Raw genomic sequence first — 20,555 nt, 5'->3', positions numbered from 1 at the left:
GACGAGAGAGCGCTTTAACCACTAGACTACCCGACCTCCCAGCTAAGCAAGAATAGAAACACGCACAGTAACACAGATGGTTTCATTTCAGATAATCATTTCTGACACATGCATCGTCACGCATGCTTTGATCTCAATGGTTCATTATCAGGCATTACAGATCAGCAGTGCATGAAGAACAGTCAACCATGGAACATCTGCTACCACTGTGCTGCAGTGTCCAATATCTGGATAGCTTCAGTCAGGGACACATCCCTATACAGCTATTGTTTCATCCCAGCACATCAGCCATGACTGCCCTTTCAACATTCAGCGTGATTGACGTTCCATCACTGGTAGACGTGTACAGCTAACTATGTTTATATACATGTCAGTGTCAGGTTGTGTTTATAGATAATTAAATATACTTTCATGACAGAATTGTAAACTTTGGGATATGGTTATACAGGGTTGGAACAGCTCAAACACAACTGGAGAGTTCTCTCTTATTTCTTTCCTTATTTAAGCCGTCATTGAACTCTAGCAAAGATCAAATAGTTTTCAACCTTCAAATGTAATGACTGAGAACATACATATATGAAGTGAGAATGCTTCAGACTTCTAATTCTCACTCATTTCAGCTGTGAAAAAGTACTTCTCATCCACATTATCTTATAGTACATTCAGTTTGACAAAATATTACTACATGTATCATACAATGTGGAAACAATTCATGTAGATATAATGTAAACACCATTAATCATATTTATCATAAAAATAGTGTATCAATATTTCCTACAGGTTTCACTTATATTTGCAGCACATAGAGGATATTTCATGTGTCAAGGGAAATATCCTGTTTCTCTCATGGAGTGATGGGTGGGGGGTGGGGGGGGATATTTCACAAGTGGCGTAGGAGTTCACCACCCCTTGTGTTTGAGACTTAAAAAGTAGCTTTGTGTTTGCCAAATCTTTAAAAATATAATGAGTATCAAAAAATATTTAGGGACACAAAAATTCATTATCATACATTTAGATATGATTTTATACAAAATCAACTTTAACAAAAAATATTCTTAAAACTAGGAGACCACTGTTGGAAGAGAAAGAATATACACTGGTCAAGTAACAAAAATAATGCTTTCCGAAACGAACAGCCTCGATTGACGAGTTAAATGAGAAATTTACAGTTTATAAGGAAACGTTTTAGAGAGGAATCTGTCATTATTTTGCCTTGTCAATGTGGTCCTAATGTAAAAAGAACGTCAACAGTTTGTGTACGGGCTAGTCACTTGCGACAAAGGGAGACAGGGGAGGTAACTCTTGTACGACAATAGTTCAATCAATGTGTTATGTTCACTGCAGTGAAATATCAAGTGTTATATTACTTTTCTCAACTTTGGAAAAACTCAGGATTTCCCACTGATGTTTATAATAAAATATATATTCACACGTCAGCGATGTTTCTGTTAATCTATACAGTGGTCTGTTTATTGTGGGAGAGACACTTGCAGCAACTATGAAAACCTTTTATTCTTATTGAAAACCATCTTTACAAGTAAAGGCTACTACAAAATATTATATTTCTGATTGCCAATTGATGCCTCTGTTGTTTCATTGTTCTCATGAATCTATGCTGGTTGTAAGATACGACTCAATGGATCCGTTGGTCAGACTCAGTGACTTGGTTGATTGCATGTCATCGTAACTCAACAGTGTAGAGCGTTGCTCATAATATCAATCATCAGTTTTATTGGACTAAACTTGATTATGAACTGCCGCTGTCATGTAACTGTAATATTGCTGAGTGTCACAGTTTCAATATTACAACGTGACGTTAAACAACATCAAATGTACTTCTTTGATAGGCATTTAGAAGTTGAAGTGACTAAGAAAGGATAAGAATTTATGGATGAACAATGATTTATGAAAATAAAGAAGTTTTTCATCCATAAATGCTTATCCTTACTCAACATCAAATGAAGACACATCATTGCTTTGATTGTTTGCTCAAAGCAAAGTGCTGTCACATCAGAGCATCAGTCGTGACTAACTGATGATAACATCATCCCAATCATTACGTCAAAGAATACTTGATGCTAGGTTCTTAGTACATTAGCCTCATGTCTCCTTATCTGACAGAAATCCCACATTTTTCTACATTCTCAGATCTACTGATAAAATACCCCCCCCCAAATATTCAAAACCCAATTACTTTCAATTAACTTGCGTATAGAAATGCATGCATTAAATAAAAACCTGAAGTGTATAAAAACAGCTCGCGTAAATACCCAATGAAGCTTTTTCAGCATGCATACAAAGGAGCTAATTTCTGAAACACAATTCCGAGCTAATTTACTTTCCAAGTCAAGCATATATATTTAGAACAGTTATATACATCTAAAACATTATTTCTTTGTTTTTTTATCTTAAAATGTTCACTAATTTTGAGAAAACCCAATAGCGTAATGAGTGAAAAAATCTTGGTTACCCAATGAAAAATATAATAACCCAATTAAAATAGAAACCCTAGAGTAAAAACTCAATTGCTCAATAAGTTATCTGGAGCTCTGCTTCTACCAATTTGTAAACAGATTATGTCCTGAGTGAATTCATGTAATAAGTGCTGGTCTCATAGTTGAAATGTTGAAATGAAATCTCACAACAGGTATTTCTAAGCCATTCCAGAGAGCCCTTAAGGGAGTAATGATACACCTTGTCATGTGCCTGTGTACCTGGACAGCCATTTTTTGTTTGTTTGTTTGTTTGTTTATTGTTTAACGCCAGCTATATTACAGCGGTCTGTAAATAATGGAGTCTGGACCAGACAATCCAGTGATTGACATCATGTGCAATGATCTACGCAATTGGAATATGATGACATGCATTGACCAAGACAGCAAGCCTGACCACCCAATCCCATCAGTCGCCTCTTACGACAAGTATATTTGCCTTTTACGGCAAGAATGGGTTGCTGTAGACGTATTCTACCCCGGGTCTTCACGGATCACCAGGACAGTAAGGGATGCAATGACAGCATACCGGTACACTAATACCATGCCACACTTACAGCTGTGTGCCAGCTTCAGTGGCTGCTGACTCCAATACCCCAACTCCAAATACATTTAACTTGACATGTCACTTGAGATGACATAACTGATCTTCCTTAGTAGCACTTGGGTCTCATACTGGCACTTGACTTGTGGTCGATATTTTCCCCACATGGTGAATTGAGGTGATGTGGGGTTTAATGTCTCGTTCAAGATTATTGCACTTTTATATCGACATGCATGCACATGTGTGTGTGGCTGCTTGTACTAGTCCAGACTGATGTGGGTTTTATAGCACTAGCCGGCTACCATGATGCAGATAGCAGGGATACCCAACTCAGAAACATTATCATAACTGACTCCAAGCCGACCAGTCCCAGTTTTATGCGTTTATGGCTTTCTGCTCTCCAGGCAGACATTCTATCCTCAATAACGGTGAGCTGATCTGCCAGGGCATGGAGTTAAGGAGGTGTCATTATAGCTGCACACTTCATACGACCTTTCATAGATGCTTATTAGGAAGTGATGTAACATTCAATAGGCAATACTTCAACCCTAAAGTCACTGGGGAGAGGTGAGGTGAAACGGGGTTCAATGTCACATTGAAGATTATTGCACTAAATGAAACTACATATGTGGATGCTTGTAATAATCCAGACCAGGGCTGCTTTTTTTAGTGCCAGCCCACTGAGATACCATGCTGCAGTTTAACATGAATGCCCCACTCAGACACAGTATACTGACGCCTAGCCGACAAGTTCTTGTTTTAGCCCCTTAATGCCAAGCACCAGATAGGGTAACAAGTACCATCTTATAACATCTTTTGGTATAATGCGGCCGGGAATCAAACCCATGCCCTTCCACTCTCCAGGCAAACGCTCTATCCACTAGACCACTGTGCTAGTCCCATATAGGGTCAACATATAGCTGTATCACGATGCCCTGTCTGGACCACACAGAACTTCAGTTGAAAGCATGAGAAAAATCCTCTTCACCAAGCATCAAAACAGGGATATATTGCCAATACCTCATTATAGTTAGTTCTAACAGGACAGCCTCCTTGGTGTAGTGGTAAAGTGTCAGCCTGGAGTGCGGAAGGTCGGGGTTTGATCCCAAGCTATGTTAAAAGATGGTACTTGTTTTTACCCTGCCTGGCAATATGCATTTAGGGGCTAAACCAAGGACTGGTCGGCTCGGAGTCTCAGTGGGCTAGCACTTAGATGATGAATCGGCATCAGTTCAGACTAGCACATACGGCCACAAACACACAAGTGCATGTGTAAGAGTGAATATTATCCTTCCCTATTTTATATCCCGGGGATGAAATTCTCTCGTGTCAGGATGATTCTCCCTAGTGAATTTGAACCCATTCCAGTGTGTTTAATCCTATCCTATACTATACTCTAGAGTAAAACTTCCCCCAGGATAATATTTAGGTAGGATATAATCCTTGCTTACACATGCACATCGCTACATAAGTGCCGTAATCCTGGACGCGAAGTTATACTCCATTTCACCTCACCTAGTTGTGACAACCTCAGCAACTCCATTTATGTCACTGGGTGTCAGTTCAATAGGACATGAAAGCCTTTATGACACAGGTCGTACCTGGTTGTCACCTTAGTGAAACCCACAAGCATGGGAATGGTGCTAACAAACCAGGCATCATAAATAGAGTGATTCTGGGATTCGAACCCAGGACCGGCTGATCCCAGCACTGAACACTATTGGGTAGAAGAAGAAGCTGTCTTACCTGTCTCCCTGACTGAGGTCTTGGTGGAGGTGTTGGCTCTGCAACAAGCATACGAGATAAAGATGAGATTGAAAAAACAAGTAACACACAATCCATCTTTACTGAAAATACTTTATAGTTTTACCCATGAATGTAAACATAGATTTGCCACCGTATCTCATAAAATGATAGTCAGAAATGGCTCTCTGGTTCTTCTTGGCTGTTTACGATGAACTGATATGAAAACATGAAAATGTATGTTTCGTTTAACGCTGCCGAGATTGAGATCTGGTTCCTGAGATGATATCGTATTTGAAACTTTTTTTAAATATTCTCTTTCAAGACTGTCATCTTTAATCCAATTTTCTAAATTTAAACATTATTTATATCTGCTAATGATAACCATCCCATACGGAATTGATCATGACTGGGAAGACCATTAGAGATAGGTTCCATGTTAAAAACAAGTTACAGGCTATCAATTATAGCTGTGCCTTTCCTGTAAGCAGATTAAATCTGTGAAACTGTTCTTTAATAGTTTTATTATTTTTAACATACTATCATATTACAGCCAAACTATATATATGACCCACTCGGAGCAAAGGGACCCTATGGGTGCTAGGATACAATTGTGCTGTGACGTCATAAAGAGAGACGTTTGACGTCAACTTACCACAGTGAAAATCACCATGTGTGTGAACTTTACAAAAAAATCTTTTTTTCCTCTCTTTAGTTTGTAATGTAATGAAAACATTATTTCAAAACATTTCAGCACACATGTCTTCTTTCAATTAATCAGGCATTATATGATATCTATAACAATTAATGTTTTTTACACAATCAGTCATACGTCTGAAAATGGGGCTCTGTAGAAAATGAGTCCAAATGTTTGATGTCATGTATTTCTATAATAAAAATGAATTGAAGCATGTAAATGGTAGTTTTGTGTTCCTAGGATACTGCAGTTTTAAATATTATGAGAAGTCAAAATGTAATTTTTCACCCTTAAGAATTTTTATCTCATGGTTGGTCACATATATATTTTACTGGATATTGTTATATCTCCATGAAAAACATCATGTGATATGTCAAGTGTATATTTAAATAGAATGATATATCTGATTATCCCTACGAAATGTTACATAGTATATTCTCAGACAAGCAGTCACTAAATTATACAATGTAGAAAAATAACAATGATGCATTTGATTGAAAATATTTGTTTAACATTTTACGTGTAATTCTGTCAAACATTTGTTTCAAAGTTTAGTGAGGTAATTAACCTATAGTCAACCCTGACAACCTTTTAAATTTTAATATTTTGTCTCCCCCCTCTTGGCATAATGATCCACAAAATATATAAAAGAAGGAAATAAATTGGTTCGGCCTAATGGTAACTACAATCAAATCAAGTTGCTGTCAAGCATGACAGACTGCTCTTGATTCTCAACCTTATGCAGTTTGTAAATTCATATGATTATAACACAAAAGTATATTGTTCAAAGTGATTACGTGTTTAATAAAAAGCCTGTTTAATACCCACGCATGGTAAAAGTAACACATTCACAGTAATTACCAAGTCATCTGATTCCTATCAGTCACGGTTAGCTGGTCGGTTAGTCCAATAAACCAATACGTGTATTCAATCTCACTTGTACTTGTCCGCAAGGCATGGGATAATAAGATTTAGATATTCTTTATTTCAGACATAATTCACAGCTGAGTTGCCTCCTCTGACATACCTGAGATTTCAGCTGATAAAAACATCAGGTATGACAGCTCGTTTATCTCAGCTGAATCTCAAAGCAGCTGAAGGGGGCATCTCAAAAGACAATCTAGTCAATTTTATGCATATAAATTCTGATTAAAAGAATACTGTGCATTCCTATTCGTATATCCATGACAGCTATTCAATCAACTTCAACTTGCAATCTCCTAAACAGATGATTAATAAAAAATAGATTTGTATAATTTATATGATCAGCACCTTGATCTATATCTAAACCTATCAATTTTAAAGTTTTATTGTAAATCTTCCCTTTCATCTCTACTCAGGCTATTCTTGATCTCCATCATAAGGATATGTACTGTTAAACTCCCTTCTTATACTGAATTTACAACAGTGTACGAACCTATATCAAAATGTCACCATGTGAGTTGCATTTATGTCGATATATTGTCAAAAATCAAATTATTTTTTTTTACCTTTTACATAAAAGGAATTACAGGTTGGTTGGTATAATACGTGTATTGCTAGTTATAAAACAGGAAATAAACTAAGACTTCATACAACTAGTGCTAGTTTAGAATCATCAAACTGATGTGATAACTGTGCCGGTTGCAGTTCAAGGGAAACAACTCCTGATTCCTTAATCCCATAACTAAAGCTTTGACAGCTGTTTCTGTAATGATGAAACCACAGAATATTCTGTTCTTGTTTGCAAACAAAACACATCCTCACAGAAACTGCATCTGTCTACAGACATATAAATTTTGATTATTTCCAGAACATCTGTCACTGCAGCGTGCATTCAGTACCTGACCTATTACGAAAACTGGTTAGTTTCCTGTGTTCCCAGTGTACCGACCTCCGTAACACTGTTGCCCTTTATAATGTATTTTACAACCGTGGATCACTTAAATAATCGTTAACAATAAACCAAGGTCATTGCTACCAATATTGACATCCAAATAACTAATACCGTTTTTCATATCTTAACAGGAGGTGAAGATGGATTAATTACATGTCAAAAATGACATTACCTTTGTAACGATTGAAATTTAGTATGTAAATATTACCTTTCATATTTCTGGGCAGGAGATGAGCCGGTCGTGAGCGTGGGTGGGTGACAGTGATAGAGTCATCCCAACCTGGGCCCACATCAACTGCCGCCTCTTTCTTTGGTGAACGGAGAACTGGCACCCCAGATTTCTTTGGTGAGGGAGGCTTCTGTGGTATCCTACTAACCATAGTCGTCTCCTCTGTCCTGGTCACCGTGGCAACCTCACCATTAGACTCTGTCACAGATCTGGTTGTATTTGTGTACTCCATGGATTGTTGTACATCCCCATTTACAGGCTGACTGTCACCTGCCGTCCCCCCTTGCAGTGTCCCCCCCTTCACTGTTTCCCCCTCAGACATGAGATCCCCACCCCCATCCATGTTATGACTAACGCTACTGTCTGTCGTAGCTTGTGTCTGCTGCGCAGCGCTCACTTCCCCGAAACTTTTCCCTTCATTCGGCTGCTTGTCCTGTGAGACTGGTGCTGGCTCTGTGGCTATGAGATCACCAAGCATGTCGGGTCTCTCGGCCGTCTGCTTGCTCAACTGTGACATGCCAGGCTCCTGTGACATCAACTGAGGTTCCGGGGGCTTGCTCTGTATCACAGGGGAGGGCTCTGGCATAGGTGCTGAATCAATGGGATTCTGGATCTGGCCTCCAAAGTCAATCAGAACTCCTTCTGGAACTGGACCCGCATCAGGTCCTTCATCAGGTCCAGATCCATTCTGCATGCCCTCCACACTGCCCTGGTCCTCACTCCCAAGGTATTGTGCATCTCCGTTAGAGCACAGCGAATCAAATGCATTGGGTATCTCTGTCAAAACGGGGGCGGCATCAGGTAAACCATTGTCGTACCCGTACATTGACTGCGTCATTGGGTCGGAGGTCGAAGCATCATACATTGACTGAGACATGGGGTCGATTTCACGCTTCACTGGATATGGCACATCAGAGTCAAGCAAATCTGAAAGAAACATAATAGAATTACATGATGTTGTTAAAGCGACACTATGAGGCCCATGGTACAACATACAATAGCATTGTGTCGGGATTATCCTGGATCACAATACAATACCAATAACATCATATATATCACTGATCATGCATAAAATAATGTGCCTGCATATTTTGAAAGAGTTAGCTCAGAAAAATTGATTCATGCAAACTTCCCCATAATATCTTGCCTAGTTTCATATAGAGGTCAAAGGATAAGTTTCAGGTATTAACATAACCTTTGATTTTTTTTTCAACAAATGCCTGCTGGTCATGTTGATAATTGTTCACTTGTTGCAATAAATTCAATTTTATTTTTACATTTGTAAATGTTCTACTTGTGAAATTTACAAGTTACAACTAAAGATAAGAAACAAGACTTGTTTGACAACGGTATAAGGATCTAGACCGAAACATCACCTTTACAGTATTAAAGAAGTTGTTATCCATAAAATTGTGTCTACTTTGTCATCCGTCAACTTCTAAATAATGCCTATCAAACAATTTAAAGATAAGAGGTTATGAGTGAGTGAGTGAGTGAGTGAGTGAGTGAGTGAGTGAGTGAGTGAGTGAGTGAGGTTTTACGCCACTTTTAGCAATATTCCAGCAATATCACGGCTGGGGACACAAGGTATAGGCTTCACACATTGTACCCATGTCGGGAATCGAACCTGGGTCTTTGGCGTGACGAGCGAACGCTTTAACCACTAGACTACCCGACCGCCCCTGAGAGGCTATGAAGGTAATGTGAGTCTTAACATGTTTTTTCCTGGGGATACAACTTTAATATTGATTACATGACTGCGGTGTGAAAACAACTTAAATATCAATTACATTAATATAGTAACTGAGATGGAACTGACAGATGTCCGAGAGAGAAACAATGCAGACCTGAGCATAACGAGGCAGATGCACATGTGACAGGTGTTTGACATGGCCTCTCAGGTGGGCCAGCACACAGGGACAGCAACATGAGTCATTCAGGTCAACACATGTACATACACAGACATATACCATCAAGACAAACTACCTGATTCCAACTTCAAACAGGCATCAATAAATCAAGTAATAAGATTGCCATCCAACTCTATACATTTAAGTTTCAATTTTATTCTTTGACATGAAACCTTCGAATGCTGCATGTGAAGAGTGAGTGAGTGAGCAGGGCATCTTAATGGGATGGAAGCTCTAATTGACTCATTGCAAATGCCTACCAAAACCTAAAATTGTGCATGGTGCTGACAAACCAAGGATGGGATTTGAACCCATGACTAGCTTCCTCTACACAGTGAGTTGCTGGACCTGATCCCACTATGCCATCGCCCATATCACTATAGTGAGTGTTCGCTCGTCACGCGAAAGACCCGGGTTCGATTCCCGACATGGGTACAATGTGTGAAGCCCATTTCTGGTGTCCCCCGCCGTGATATTGCTGGAATATTGCTAAAAGCGGCGTAAAACCATACTCACTCACTCACTATAGTGAGTGAGTATGGTTTTATGCCGCTTTTAGCAATATTCCAGCAATATCATGGTGGGGGACACCAGAAATGGGCGTCATACATTGTACCCATGCCTGGAATCGAACCCGGGTCTTCGGCGTGACGAGCTAACACTTTAACTTCTAGGCTACCTGACCGCCCCCCATATCACTATAAAGCATATGATAATGTAAGAGTGAATATTTTTTATCCCGGGGATGAAATTCTCTAGTGTCAGGTTGATTCTCCCTAGTGAATTTGAACCCATACCAGTGTGTTTAATCCTATCCTATACTATACTCCAGAGTAAAACTTCCTCCAGGATAATATTTAGGTAGGATATAATCCTTGCTTACCATAAAGCTACCCTTGCCCACAAACACAGTGATAAAGACTTTCCATCATGGCTGACATAGTCAAGAGATTCAGATGCTCAAGAATATGACATGAAACAAATTATGATTAATAGATTATTGTCCACTGAACGATCATCAATGTTGAACAATATGTCATATTTTGCATGATTCTAACGATACCAACATGAGTAATATATTCAAGTCTGACTCATACATTGTATTACCAACAATTATTCATAGATTCATGTGATACACTTGATACCCTAGCGACAACAGTGCCTGCCCACAATGGATATTCTCACTGTTGCTTCCCACACTGCCCTGTCCAATCTTAGTACAAGGGAGATAACTCTAGTGGCCTTGAGAGAAGTAATGAAGACAATTAAAAAGAAACAGGTTTTTACATTCAGCAAGCAAAAAGTGATAATGGTGAATCAGAAAACATAAGGGCCGAATCTTATGTCTCCTCTTTGAAGCTACAGCAAGCTGCATGTGCCTCCGGTCCTCATCTTGAGCCTAGCATCTGCTCTCTCTTGGCTGTCTCAACACAGGGCATTACTCACCGCTGACAAACATACAACTGGTTAGCAAATTACACACTATTAATTACCATAATCAAGGTCAGAGCGACATTTCCACTGGGAAACGGACTGGTGGTGTAATTATAGAAGCCATACAGACTGGAACCAGTCTTTGTTTCAATAAATAAAAAACATATTTGAAGTACCAATTTGCAAACTGTTGTGTTCACACTGCAAGGAAACATTTTAACTTTTTGTATACAATCATAAACTTGTGGAAACTATGTGATTGCTGTAGTATATTTCAGTTGTGTTAGACATTTTTTGCAATTAATTTGGATAAAAGAGAGCTTGCCGAGTCTAATGAGTGTTACATTGCATGTGTTATTTATATCCTGGTATCAATGTCCCCTAGCGCTGTGTCCCAGAAAGGCCGGTAGTCAGGAAGTACGAGTAGAAATGGCTACACTTACTTTTTAGGCACATCCGTGACATGGATATATTTGTTCAGGGCATTATATCTCATTCACAGACAATAAACTGGGTTCTTGTATCCCAGTTGCTTCATGAAATGGAAGTAGATGGATGTGAGTGAGTCAAGCTTGGAAAAAGCATACACATGCATTTCAATTGTTTTCTGTGTGCAGTCTATTTTTATTCTCAAAACATCATACCTCAAACTCAGCAGCCAGGCAAACTATACTACTTATAAGAAGTTAAAGAATACCCGATTTTTAATATGGCTATAGTTAATCTGTCATGTCACAGACTAACAACTATATAAAGTGATATTAAAAAATTGGCTGATTTTTAATTTCTTTTAAGCAGCATATATGCCCTAAATCCTTGAAACTTTTCCAGCAATTTGTTCTCAACAAACCAAATGAACTGACTCCAATTTTGTATATGTATAATCTTGATTAAATGAAACGTTGGCCGTCAACTATATATATAAACAATCATAGCATAAACATCCCCACCATGTACATGTGTGGTGTTGACAGACGTAATATTGCAAGGTGATGAGATTTCACAAACAGATTCATCCTTCACTTGATTAATTAGTAAGACAAACATGTTTCCATGGCAATAGCAAAATGTTATGGGAGGCCAATTCATTTCATTTATTATATACTTCAGTGTGAAAGAATGAGTTTTCCGAAGTTGAGAAGAGGGATATTTTCATTGCAGTGAACATAACACTTGATATTTCACTGCAGTGAACATAACACTTTGACAGAGCTATTCATACAAGAGTTACCTCCCCTTAAGTTGTCTCCCTTTATTGTAAGTGTCTTGCCCGTAACAAATTGTTGACTTCCTATTTACGTTAGTTCCTAATTGACAAGGCAAAATAATGACAGATGGTCATGTATGGAGTTAATACCACATCTTGCCGTTTGTTATTCTCTCAAAAATCTTTCTTTATGCACTGTAAATTTCTCATTTAACTCGTCAATCGATACTATTCGTTTCGCAAGGCGCCATTTTTGTTACTTGACCAGCATGTATTATTTTGCTTCCAACAGCAGTCTCCTAGTTTTGAAGAATATTTTTTGTTAAAGTTGATTTTGTATAAAATCATATCTAATTGTATGATAACAAATTTTTTCATGACCCTTAATATTTTTGCATACTTTTGTTTAGATTGTTTAAGGTTTTGCAAACACTAAACTACTTTTTAAGTCGCAAACACAAGGGGTGGTGAACTGTCGTCCCTGTGTGTTAGGGAGGGAGAATTTGTGTTTCAAGGTTTTACAATTTCAATGAAATATTTTAATTTATAAATAAATTTCCGGTAGACACCTACACAAAACGTATACCCCGGTGTAATAAATAGGATATTCCATATGTCTCGCGAAAAATCATGTTTCTCTCCTCTCGTGACAGGGAAAAGGAGATATTTTCACTCGTGGATACGCCACTCGAAAATATCTCCCTGGATGGGAGAAACATGATATTTCACTCAACACATGAAATATCGTCTATGACTAAATGCCAGCCAACACTTGGAGAGCTGTCATATATTACATCCCAGGCCTTATTATAGGACATACGTATGCATGTATTATATCCCAGGCCTTATTATAGGACATAGGTATGCATGTATTATATCCCAGGCCTTATTATAGGACATAGGTATGCATGTATTACATCCCAGGCCTTATTATAGGTATGCATAGCTGTATTTTGTTCAGTTCTTTAAGTCTCACATTTCTGCAATTAAATGCATATTTTAAATGTAATGATATAGAAGTTTTAATTCTAATACTCACTCAACCACTCTTACTGCTCTACATGACATCAGTAGATAAGGCTGCTATCACAGCAAAAACCCAACCTTACATGGAATCATATGAGTCATCCTTCAAACTCACCCAACCCACTCAAATACATATTGTACACATATATCATCATTTACATTTACAGAATACGGAACGGCAATCGATTCCTGTAAGGGAGTAGTGACAGGAGTTTTACCCAACCTTTGGCCATATTCCTGAAATAATCACAACAGATGACGTTTTCATGGGCCTCTCAGACTGTTCACATGTGGGGAGTCGAACCCAGTCTGTTGAGATGATGTGCGAGTGCTTTAACCACAGGGCTACCCCACCACCCATAATGATTCCAGACTCTTCACCAACAGCAAACATCCTTCAAGATTACTGCTCCTGTCAGGAAGAACATCAAACATCTCACACCTACTTGTCTGGTGTTTGTTTGTTTGTTTGCTTGTTTGTTGCACTCAGCAATATGACGGCAGTCTGTAAATAATCAAGTCCGGACCAGACAATCCAGAGATTGATATCATGAGCATCAATGCACGAAAGTGATATATGATGACATGCATCTACCACCAAGACCACCAATTCCTGGTAGTCACCTTTTATGTTTGTTTGTTTGTTTGTTGTTTAACGCTGCACTCAGCAATATTCCAGCTATATAACGGCAGTCTGTAAATAATCGAGTTTGGACCAGACAATCCAGTGATTGATATCATGAGCATCGATCGTTGACATGCATCAACCAAGTCAGCGAGCCTGACCACCCGATCCCGTTAGTCGCCTCTTACAACAAGCATATTCGCCGTTGCTAAAGACCTATTCTACCCAGATCTTCACAGGTCTTGTCACCTTTTTTGAAAAGCATGGGTTGCTGAAGACCTATTCTTACCCAGATCATCATGGTTTCTGTATCCCAATTGGTCTTCACTATAATCATGATAATATGACTCAATGGAACACCAATAATACAAGTGTCTTAATTCCAGTCAAGTTTAGATCTTTATTTTCAAAGAGATACATGTATGTTAACTACATAGCCAATTAAGCACCTGCCAATCTCCACACCCTGCATGAACACTTCAGCAGTAACAACGCTCCCAACAACAGACTGCTGTAGAGTAAACACCAAGCTGGAGCGGTCCACATCTGTAGTGTTACAGCACACCAGTGGTGGGATGAAGCACCACAAACACTGCTTACACATGACTACACCTTACACAGCTGGCTGCATGTATATGTTGCGAGTTTGGACTGTTACCAAAGTCGATGTAGTTTATTGCAAGCCTGATGCCCAAGTCTAGTCAATTTTCACTGGGCTAGGTTGACTTTCAGACCCACATTTGTAATTGCCCTTACACGACCAAAGCATATATAACCTAATACTCAACACTTGTATTGAGGGATTTCATTATCCAAGTCTGTCCTGTAACACAACTCTGTGTCTGACCTGGACCTCACAACTCTGTGTCTGACCTGGACCTCACAACTCTGTGTCTGACCTGGACCTCACAACTCTGTGTCTGACCTGGACCTCACAACTCTGTGTCTGACCTGGACCTCATTGTATTAGGGACTGGTCATTTATTATGGGGATGTGGCGGAATGAGAAAAAAGACACAACGAAAGGGGTTTGTAAGGTGTGTGGGGTGTGGGGGTGTCATGAAAGATGTGTTACATGTATTTTTATTAGGGAGGGTTGAATGGGAGGAGAATGGAGTAAGGGGGTCTAGTACTCCCCGTATCACACCTCACTGAATGACCTAGTACTCCCCGTATCACACCTCACAATATAACCTAGTCCTCCCTGTATCACACCTCACTGTATGACCTACCCCTCACTGTATGACCTAGTACTCCCTGTATCACACCTCACTGTATGACCTAGTCCTCCCTGTATCACACCTCACTGTATGACCTACCCCTCACTGTATGACCTAGTCTTCCCTGTATCACCCCTCACTGTATGACCTACCTCCCCCTGTATCACACCTCACTGTATGACCTACCCCTCCCTGTATCACACCTCACTGTATGACCTACCTCTCACTGTATGACCTAGTCCTCCCTGTATCACACCTCACTGTATGACCTACCCCTCACTGTATGACCTAGTACTCCCTGTATCACACCTCACTGTATGACCTGCCTCTCCCTGTATCACATCTCACTGTATGACCTACCCCTCACTGTATGACCTAGTACTCCCCATATCACACCTCACTGTATGACCTACCCCTCCCTGTATCAAACCTCACTGTATGACCTACCTCTCACTGTATGACCTAGTCCTCCCTGTATCACACCTCACTGTATGACCTACCCCTCACTGTATGACCAAGTCCTCCCTGTATCACACCTCACTGTATGACCTACCCCTCACTGTATGACCTAGTCCTCCCTGTATCACACCTCACTGTATGACCTACCTCTCACTGTATGACCAAGTCCTCCCTGTATCACACCTCACTGTATGACCTACCCCTCACTGTATGACCTAGTTTTCCCTGTATCACCCCTCACTGTATGACCTACCTCCCCCTGTATCACACCTCACTGTATGACCTACCCCTCCCTGTATCACACCTCACTGTATGACCTACCTCTCACTGTATGACCTAGTACTCCCCGTATCACACCTCACTGTATGACCTACCCCTCCCTGTATCACACCTCACTGTATGACCTACCTCTCACTGTATGACCTAGTACTCCCCATATCACACCTCACTGTTTGATCTACACCTCCCTGTATCACACCTCACTGTATGACCTACCCCTCACTGTATGACCTAGTACTCCCCGTATCACACCTCACTGTATGACCTACCCCTCACTGTATGACCTACCCCTCACTGTATGACCTAGTACTCCCCGTATCACACCTCACTGTATGACCTAGTCTTCCCTTCTATCACGTCTGACTGTGTAACCAAGCCTTAACCTTCACATCAGCTTCTGCTGGAGTGTATCTCTCATCTGCTAAGTGCATGTGCATCACATACCCCCTACTGCACATCTGCAGCTAACCTAGCCCTGTTAAAGTCCCGTTTTACCATTTCCTTGGGATCAAATTACACATGCTGCAAATTGGCCTGATAAGTGTCTTTGTGAGAAGAATCCCTGGCATGGCAATACCTCAAGCATACTCATTTGCCACAGAGAGAACACAATAGTCCTCTGAGGTCACTGCTCTCATCTCCCTGATAACACTATAAACAATAACAGTGGAACAATGAACCCAAATAACAAACAAAGAACATTTCCTAGTAAATTATCAAATTAGATAATTCCTACTGTTAAAAGACAATTTCAACGAGGTTAAAAAATATCCTATAATTAGACTTGGAGCACAAAAACTCAAGAACTCTTTTATTTTTTTCAAAAAAATTGAAAGCATCTGCAGTAGTTGTGATAAGTAAGTGCACATGTGCATATGTGACCTGCCATCTCAATATCAGAGAAGTCAGTGCATGAGTGCTTAGGAAGATAGTATCTTGAAGAGAAAACAGTTGAATTCACTTGTCAGCCTATTAGTGTTTTAAGGTCCTCAGTGTTTTTCACAGTGATATATTTAGACCTGAATAACCCATGGCAAAGGATTACTCCCACTATTAGAGTCATATTTAAATATTAAAGTAATGAAATGAAAAGTTGCTTCCAGAAACCCCAATTCTTTGATTACCACACGTTATTCAACAGTAAGTCTGCACTAAATTTCAATAAAAGACATCATAGAAATAAAACATATCAAAGCTTTTCACTACCTCCCAAAATAGTTCCTACAACTCACAACAACCGTCAAATTTATGTCAAAATGTCTGCCAAACATGTTCCATGTGTACCGGCAATCACGTTTCAGTCAGCACCACCATCTTACATTATGACAATCCATCCCCATAAAAACCTCCCAGCTCCCCGCCACTAGGTTCCCTGAAGCACATCCCACATTTTTACCCCAAGACAGATGGCCAAGCTACTTAGAGCAACATCACAGCTTTTTCCTTGCTGTAAATATTTTATCATGTGGGCCTCCCCTCCAGATTGTGTATAAAACAGACTGAAGATTCTCTGACATAACCTGTGTAACAATATGAGCATGTTGCAGGGACTGGGGGACGGGGTGTGTGTTGAAGAGGGGGTGAAGGGTGGGGAGGGGGTGAAGGGTGGGGAGGGGGTGAAGGGTGGGGAGGGGCCCTGGGGTAAAGGGAGGGGGGAAGGAAAGGCATGAAAGGAATAGAAGGGATGGAGGTAGGGAAGGGAAGGAGGGGAAGGTGCCTACAAGTGTGAAGTGAGGGAGTAGAAGTGGTGGAGTGAGGGTCCCTGGGTGAAGAGAGGCTTGAAGTGAGGGAGTAGAAGTGGTGGAGTGCGGGTCCCTGGGTGAAGAGAGGCTTGAAGTGAGGGAGTAGAAGGGGTGGAGTGAGGGTCCCTGGGTGAAGAGAGGCTTGAAGTGAGGGAGTAGAAGTGGTGGAGTGAGGGTCCCTGGGTGAAGAGAGGCTTGAAGTGAGGGAGTAGAAGTGGTGGAGTGCGGGTCCCTGGGTGAAGAGAGGCTTGAAGTGAGGGAGTAGAAGTGGTGGAGTGAGGGTCCCTGGGTGAAGAGAGGCTTGAAGTGAGGGAGTAGAAGGGGTGGAGTGAGGGTCCCTGGGTGAAGAGAGGCTTGAAGTGAGGGAGTAGAAGTGGTGGAGTGAGGGTCCCTGGGTGAAGAGAGGCTTGAAGTGAGGAAGTAGAAGTGGTGGAGTGAGGGTCCCTGGGTGAAGAGAGGCTTGAAGTGAGGGAGTAGAAGTGGTGGAGTGAGGGTCCCTGGGTGAAGAGAGGCTTGAAGTGAGGGAGTAGAAGGGGTGGAGTGAGGGTCCCTGGGTGAAGAGAGGCTTGAAGTGAGGGAGTAGAAGTGGTGGAGTGAGGGTCCCTGGGTGAAGAGAGGCTTGAAGTGAGGGAGTAGAAGTGGTGGAGTGAGGGTCCCTGGGTGAAGAGAGGCTTGAAGTGAGGGAGTAGAAGTGGTGGAGTGAGGGTCCCTGGGTGAAGAGAGGCTTGAAGTGAGGGAGTAGAAGGGGTGGAGTGAGGGTCCCTGGGTGAAGAGAGGCTTGAAGTGAGGGAGTAGAAGTGGTGGAGTGAGGGTCCCTGGGTGAAGAGAGGCTTGAAGTGAGGGAGTAGAAGTGGTGGAGTGAGGGTCCCTGGGTGAAGAGAGGCTTGAAGTGAGGGAGTAGAAGGGGTGGAGTGAGGGTCCCTGGGTGAAGAGAGGCTTGAAGTGAGGGAGTAGAAGTGGTGGAGTGAGGGTCCCTGGGTGAAGAGAGGCTTGAAGTGAGGGAGTAGAAGGGGTGGAGTGAGGGTCCCTGGGTGAAGAGAGGCTTGAAGTGAGGGAGTAGAAGTGGTGGAGTGAGGGTCCCTGGGTGAAGAGAGGCTTGAAGTGAGGGAGTAGAAGTGGTGGAGTGAGGGTCCCTGGGTGAAGAGAGGCTTGAAGTGAGGGAGTAGAAGGGGTGGAGTGAGGGTCCCTGGGTGAAGAGAGGCTTGAAGTGAGGGAGTAGAAGTGGTGGAGTGCGGGTCCCTGGGTGAAGAGAGGCTTGAAGTGAGGGAGTAGAAGTGGTGGAGTGAGGGTCCCTGGGTGAAGAGAGGCTTGAAGTGAGGGAGTAGAAGTGGTGGAGTGAGGGTCCCTGGGTGAAGAGAGGCTTGAAGTTAGGGAGTAGAAGTGGTGGATTTAGGGTCCCTGGGTGAAGAGAGGCTTGAAGTTAGGGAGTAGAAGTGGTGGATTTAGGGTCCCTGGGTGAAGAGAGGCTTGAAGTGAGGGAGTAGAAGTGGTGGAGTGAGAGTCCCTGGGTGAAGAGAAGCTTGAAGTGAGGGTGTAGAAGGGGTGGAGGTAGGCAAGGAAGGAAGGGGGGGGGTCGCTGGGTGAAGACAGGCTTGAAGTGAGGGAGTAGTAGGGTGAAGCGAGGGTCCCTGGGTGAAGACAGGCTTGAAGTGAGGGAGTAGAAGGGTGAAGGGAGGGTCCCTGGGTGAAGAGAGGCTTGAAGTGAGGGAGTAGTAGGGTGAAGGGAGGGTCCCTGGGTGAAGAGAGGCTTGAAGTGAGGGAGTAGTAGGAGTGATGAAAGGGTTAAATGGGCCGGTGGGTGGTGGGGTGTGTGGGGGCGGTGGTGAAAGTAGTCTGTCTCGCAGTCCCTGAACCATATTATTTTCTCCCCCACTCTGCCCTTTCTGTAATGCAAAAGTGAGTGAGTACAGTTTTACGCCGCTTTTAGCAATATTCCAGCAAATCATGGCAGTGGACACCAGAAATGGGTTTCACACATTGTACCTATGTGGGAAATGGAACCAGGGCCTTTGGCGTGACAAGCTAACACTTTAACCATTAGGCTATCCCATCACCCTCTGTTATGCAAAAGCTCTACATGAAGCAAGTCTAGATTTTTATCAGGTTCGGAATCTCCCATCTCACTAGGGCTACTTTTCAATTTAAAAGGAGTTATTGGTTTCTACCAAAATTATATATTTTCAGAGACTAAGCATTATTCTTTTGGTGAAAGAGGAAGGGTGAAGGGAGAAGGTGTGGGTGTGATTTGGGGGATGAGCTGCTGGTGGGATGAGGAGAGATGGGATGAAGGAGGGGAGACAAGGGCTGAAGAGAGAGGATAGAAGGGGTTAAGGCAGGGGGTGGAGGGAGGGGAGACAAGGGCTGAAGAGAGAGAGAAGGGGTTAACTGAGGGGGTGGAGGGAGGGGGGACAAGGGCTGAAGAGAGAGGATAGAAGGGGTTAATTGAGTGGATGGAGGGAGGGGAGACAAGGGGTGAAGAGAGAGGATAGAAGGGGAGGGAGGGGAGACAAGGGCTGAAGAGAGAGGATAGAAGGGGTTAACTGAGGGGGTGGAGGGAGGGGAGACAAGGGCTGAAGAAAGAGGATAGAAGGGGTTAACTGAGGGGGTGGAGGGAGGGGAGACAAGGGCTGAAGAGAGAGGATAGAAGGGGTTAAGGTAGGGGGTGGAGGGAGAGGAGACAAGGGCTGAAGAAAGAGGATAGAAGGGGTTAACTGAGGGGGTGGAGGGAGGGGAGACAAGGGCTGAAGAGAGAGGATAGAAGGGGTTAATTGAGGGGGTGGAGGGAGGGGAGACAAGGGCTGAAGAAAGAGGATAGAAGGGGTTAACTGAGGGGGTGGAGGGAAGGGAGACAAGGGCTGAAGAGAGAGGATAGAAGGGGTTAACTGAGGGGTGGAGGGAGGGGAGACAAGGGCTGAAGAGAGAGGATAGAAGGGGTTAACTGAGTGGGTGGAGGGAGGGGAGACAAGGGGTGAAGAGAGAGGATAGAAGGGGTGAAGGGTGTGGGTGGAGGGAGGGGAGACAAGGGCTGAAGAGAGAGGATAGAAGGGGTTAACTGAGGGGGTGGAGGGAGGG

At 42.1% G+C, this 20,555-nt stretch overlaps 1 protein-coding gene across 13 annotated transcripts in view; it reads right to left on the bottom strand.

Moving 5' to 3' along the window:
• LOC124115086 (microtubule-associated protein tau-like) overlaps positions 1–20,555 on the bottom strand; it is a 148,824-nt gene that overhangs the window by 53,744 nt on the left and 74,525 nt on the right. For all 13 annotated transcript variants that reach the window (XM_046475920.2, XM_046475918.2, XM_046475925.2 and 10 more), the window contains 2 exons: positions 7,561–8,508; positions 4,783–4,820 (listed from right to left, as the gene is read on the bottom strand). In XM_046475920.2, the coding sequence (XP_046331876.1) occupies positions 4,783–4,820; positions 7,561–8,508 (986 nt within the window). The remainder of the gene's footprint in view (positions 1–4,782; positions 4,821–7,560; positions 8,509–20,555) is intronic.

This window comes from Haliotis rufescens, unplaced genomic scaffold (assembly GCF_023055435.1).
Source record: "Haliotis rufescens isolate VD_foot unplaced genomic scaffold, xgHalRufe1.0.p SCAF_4, whole genome shotgun sequence".
Lineage (NCBI taxonomy): Eukaryota > Metazoa > Mollusca > Gastropoda > Lepetellida > Haliotidae > Haliotis > Haliotis rufescens.
The sequence above is the reverse complement of the archived record's forward strand: the minus strand, read 5'-3'. Positions and strand labels throughout refer to the sequence as shown.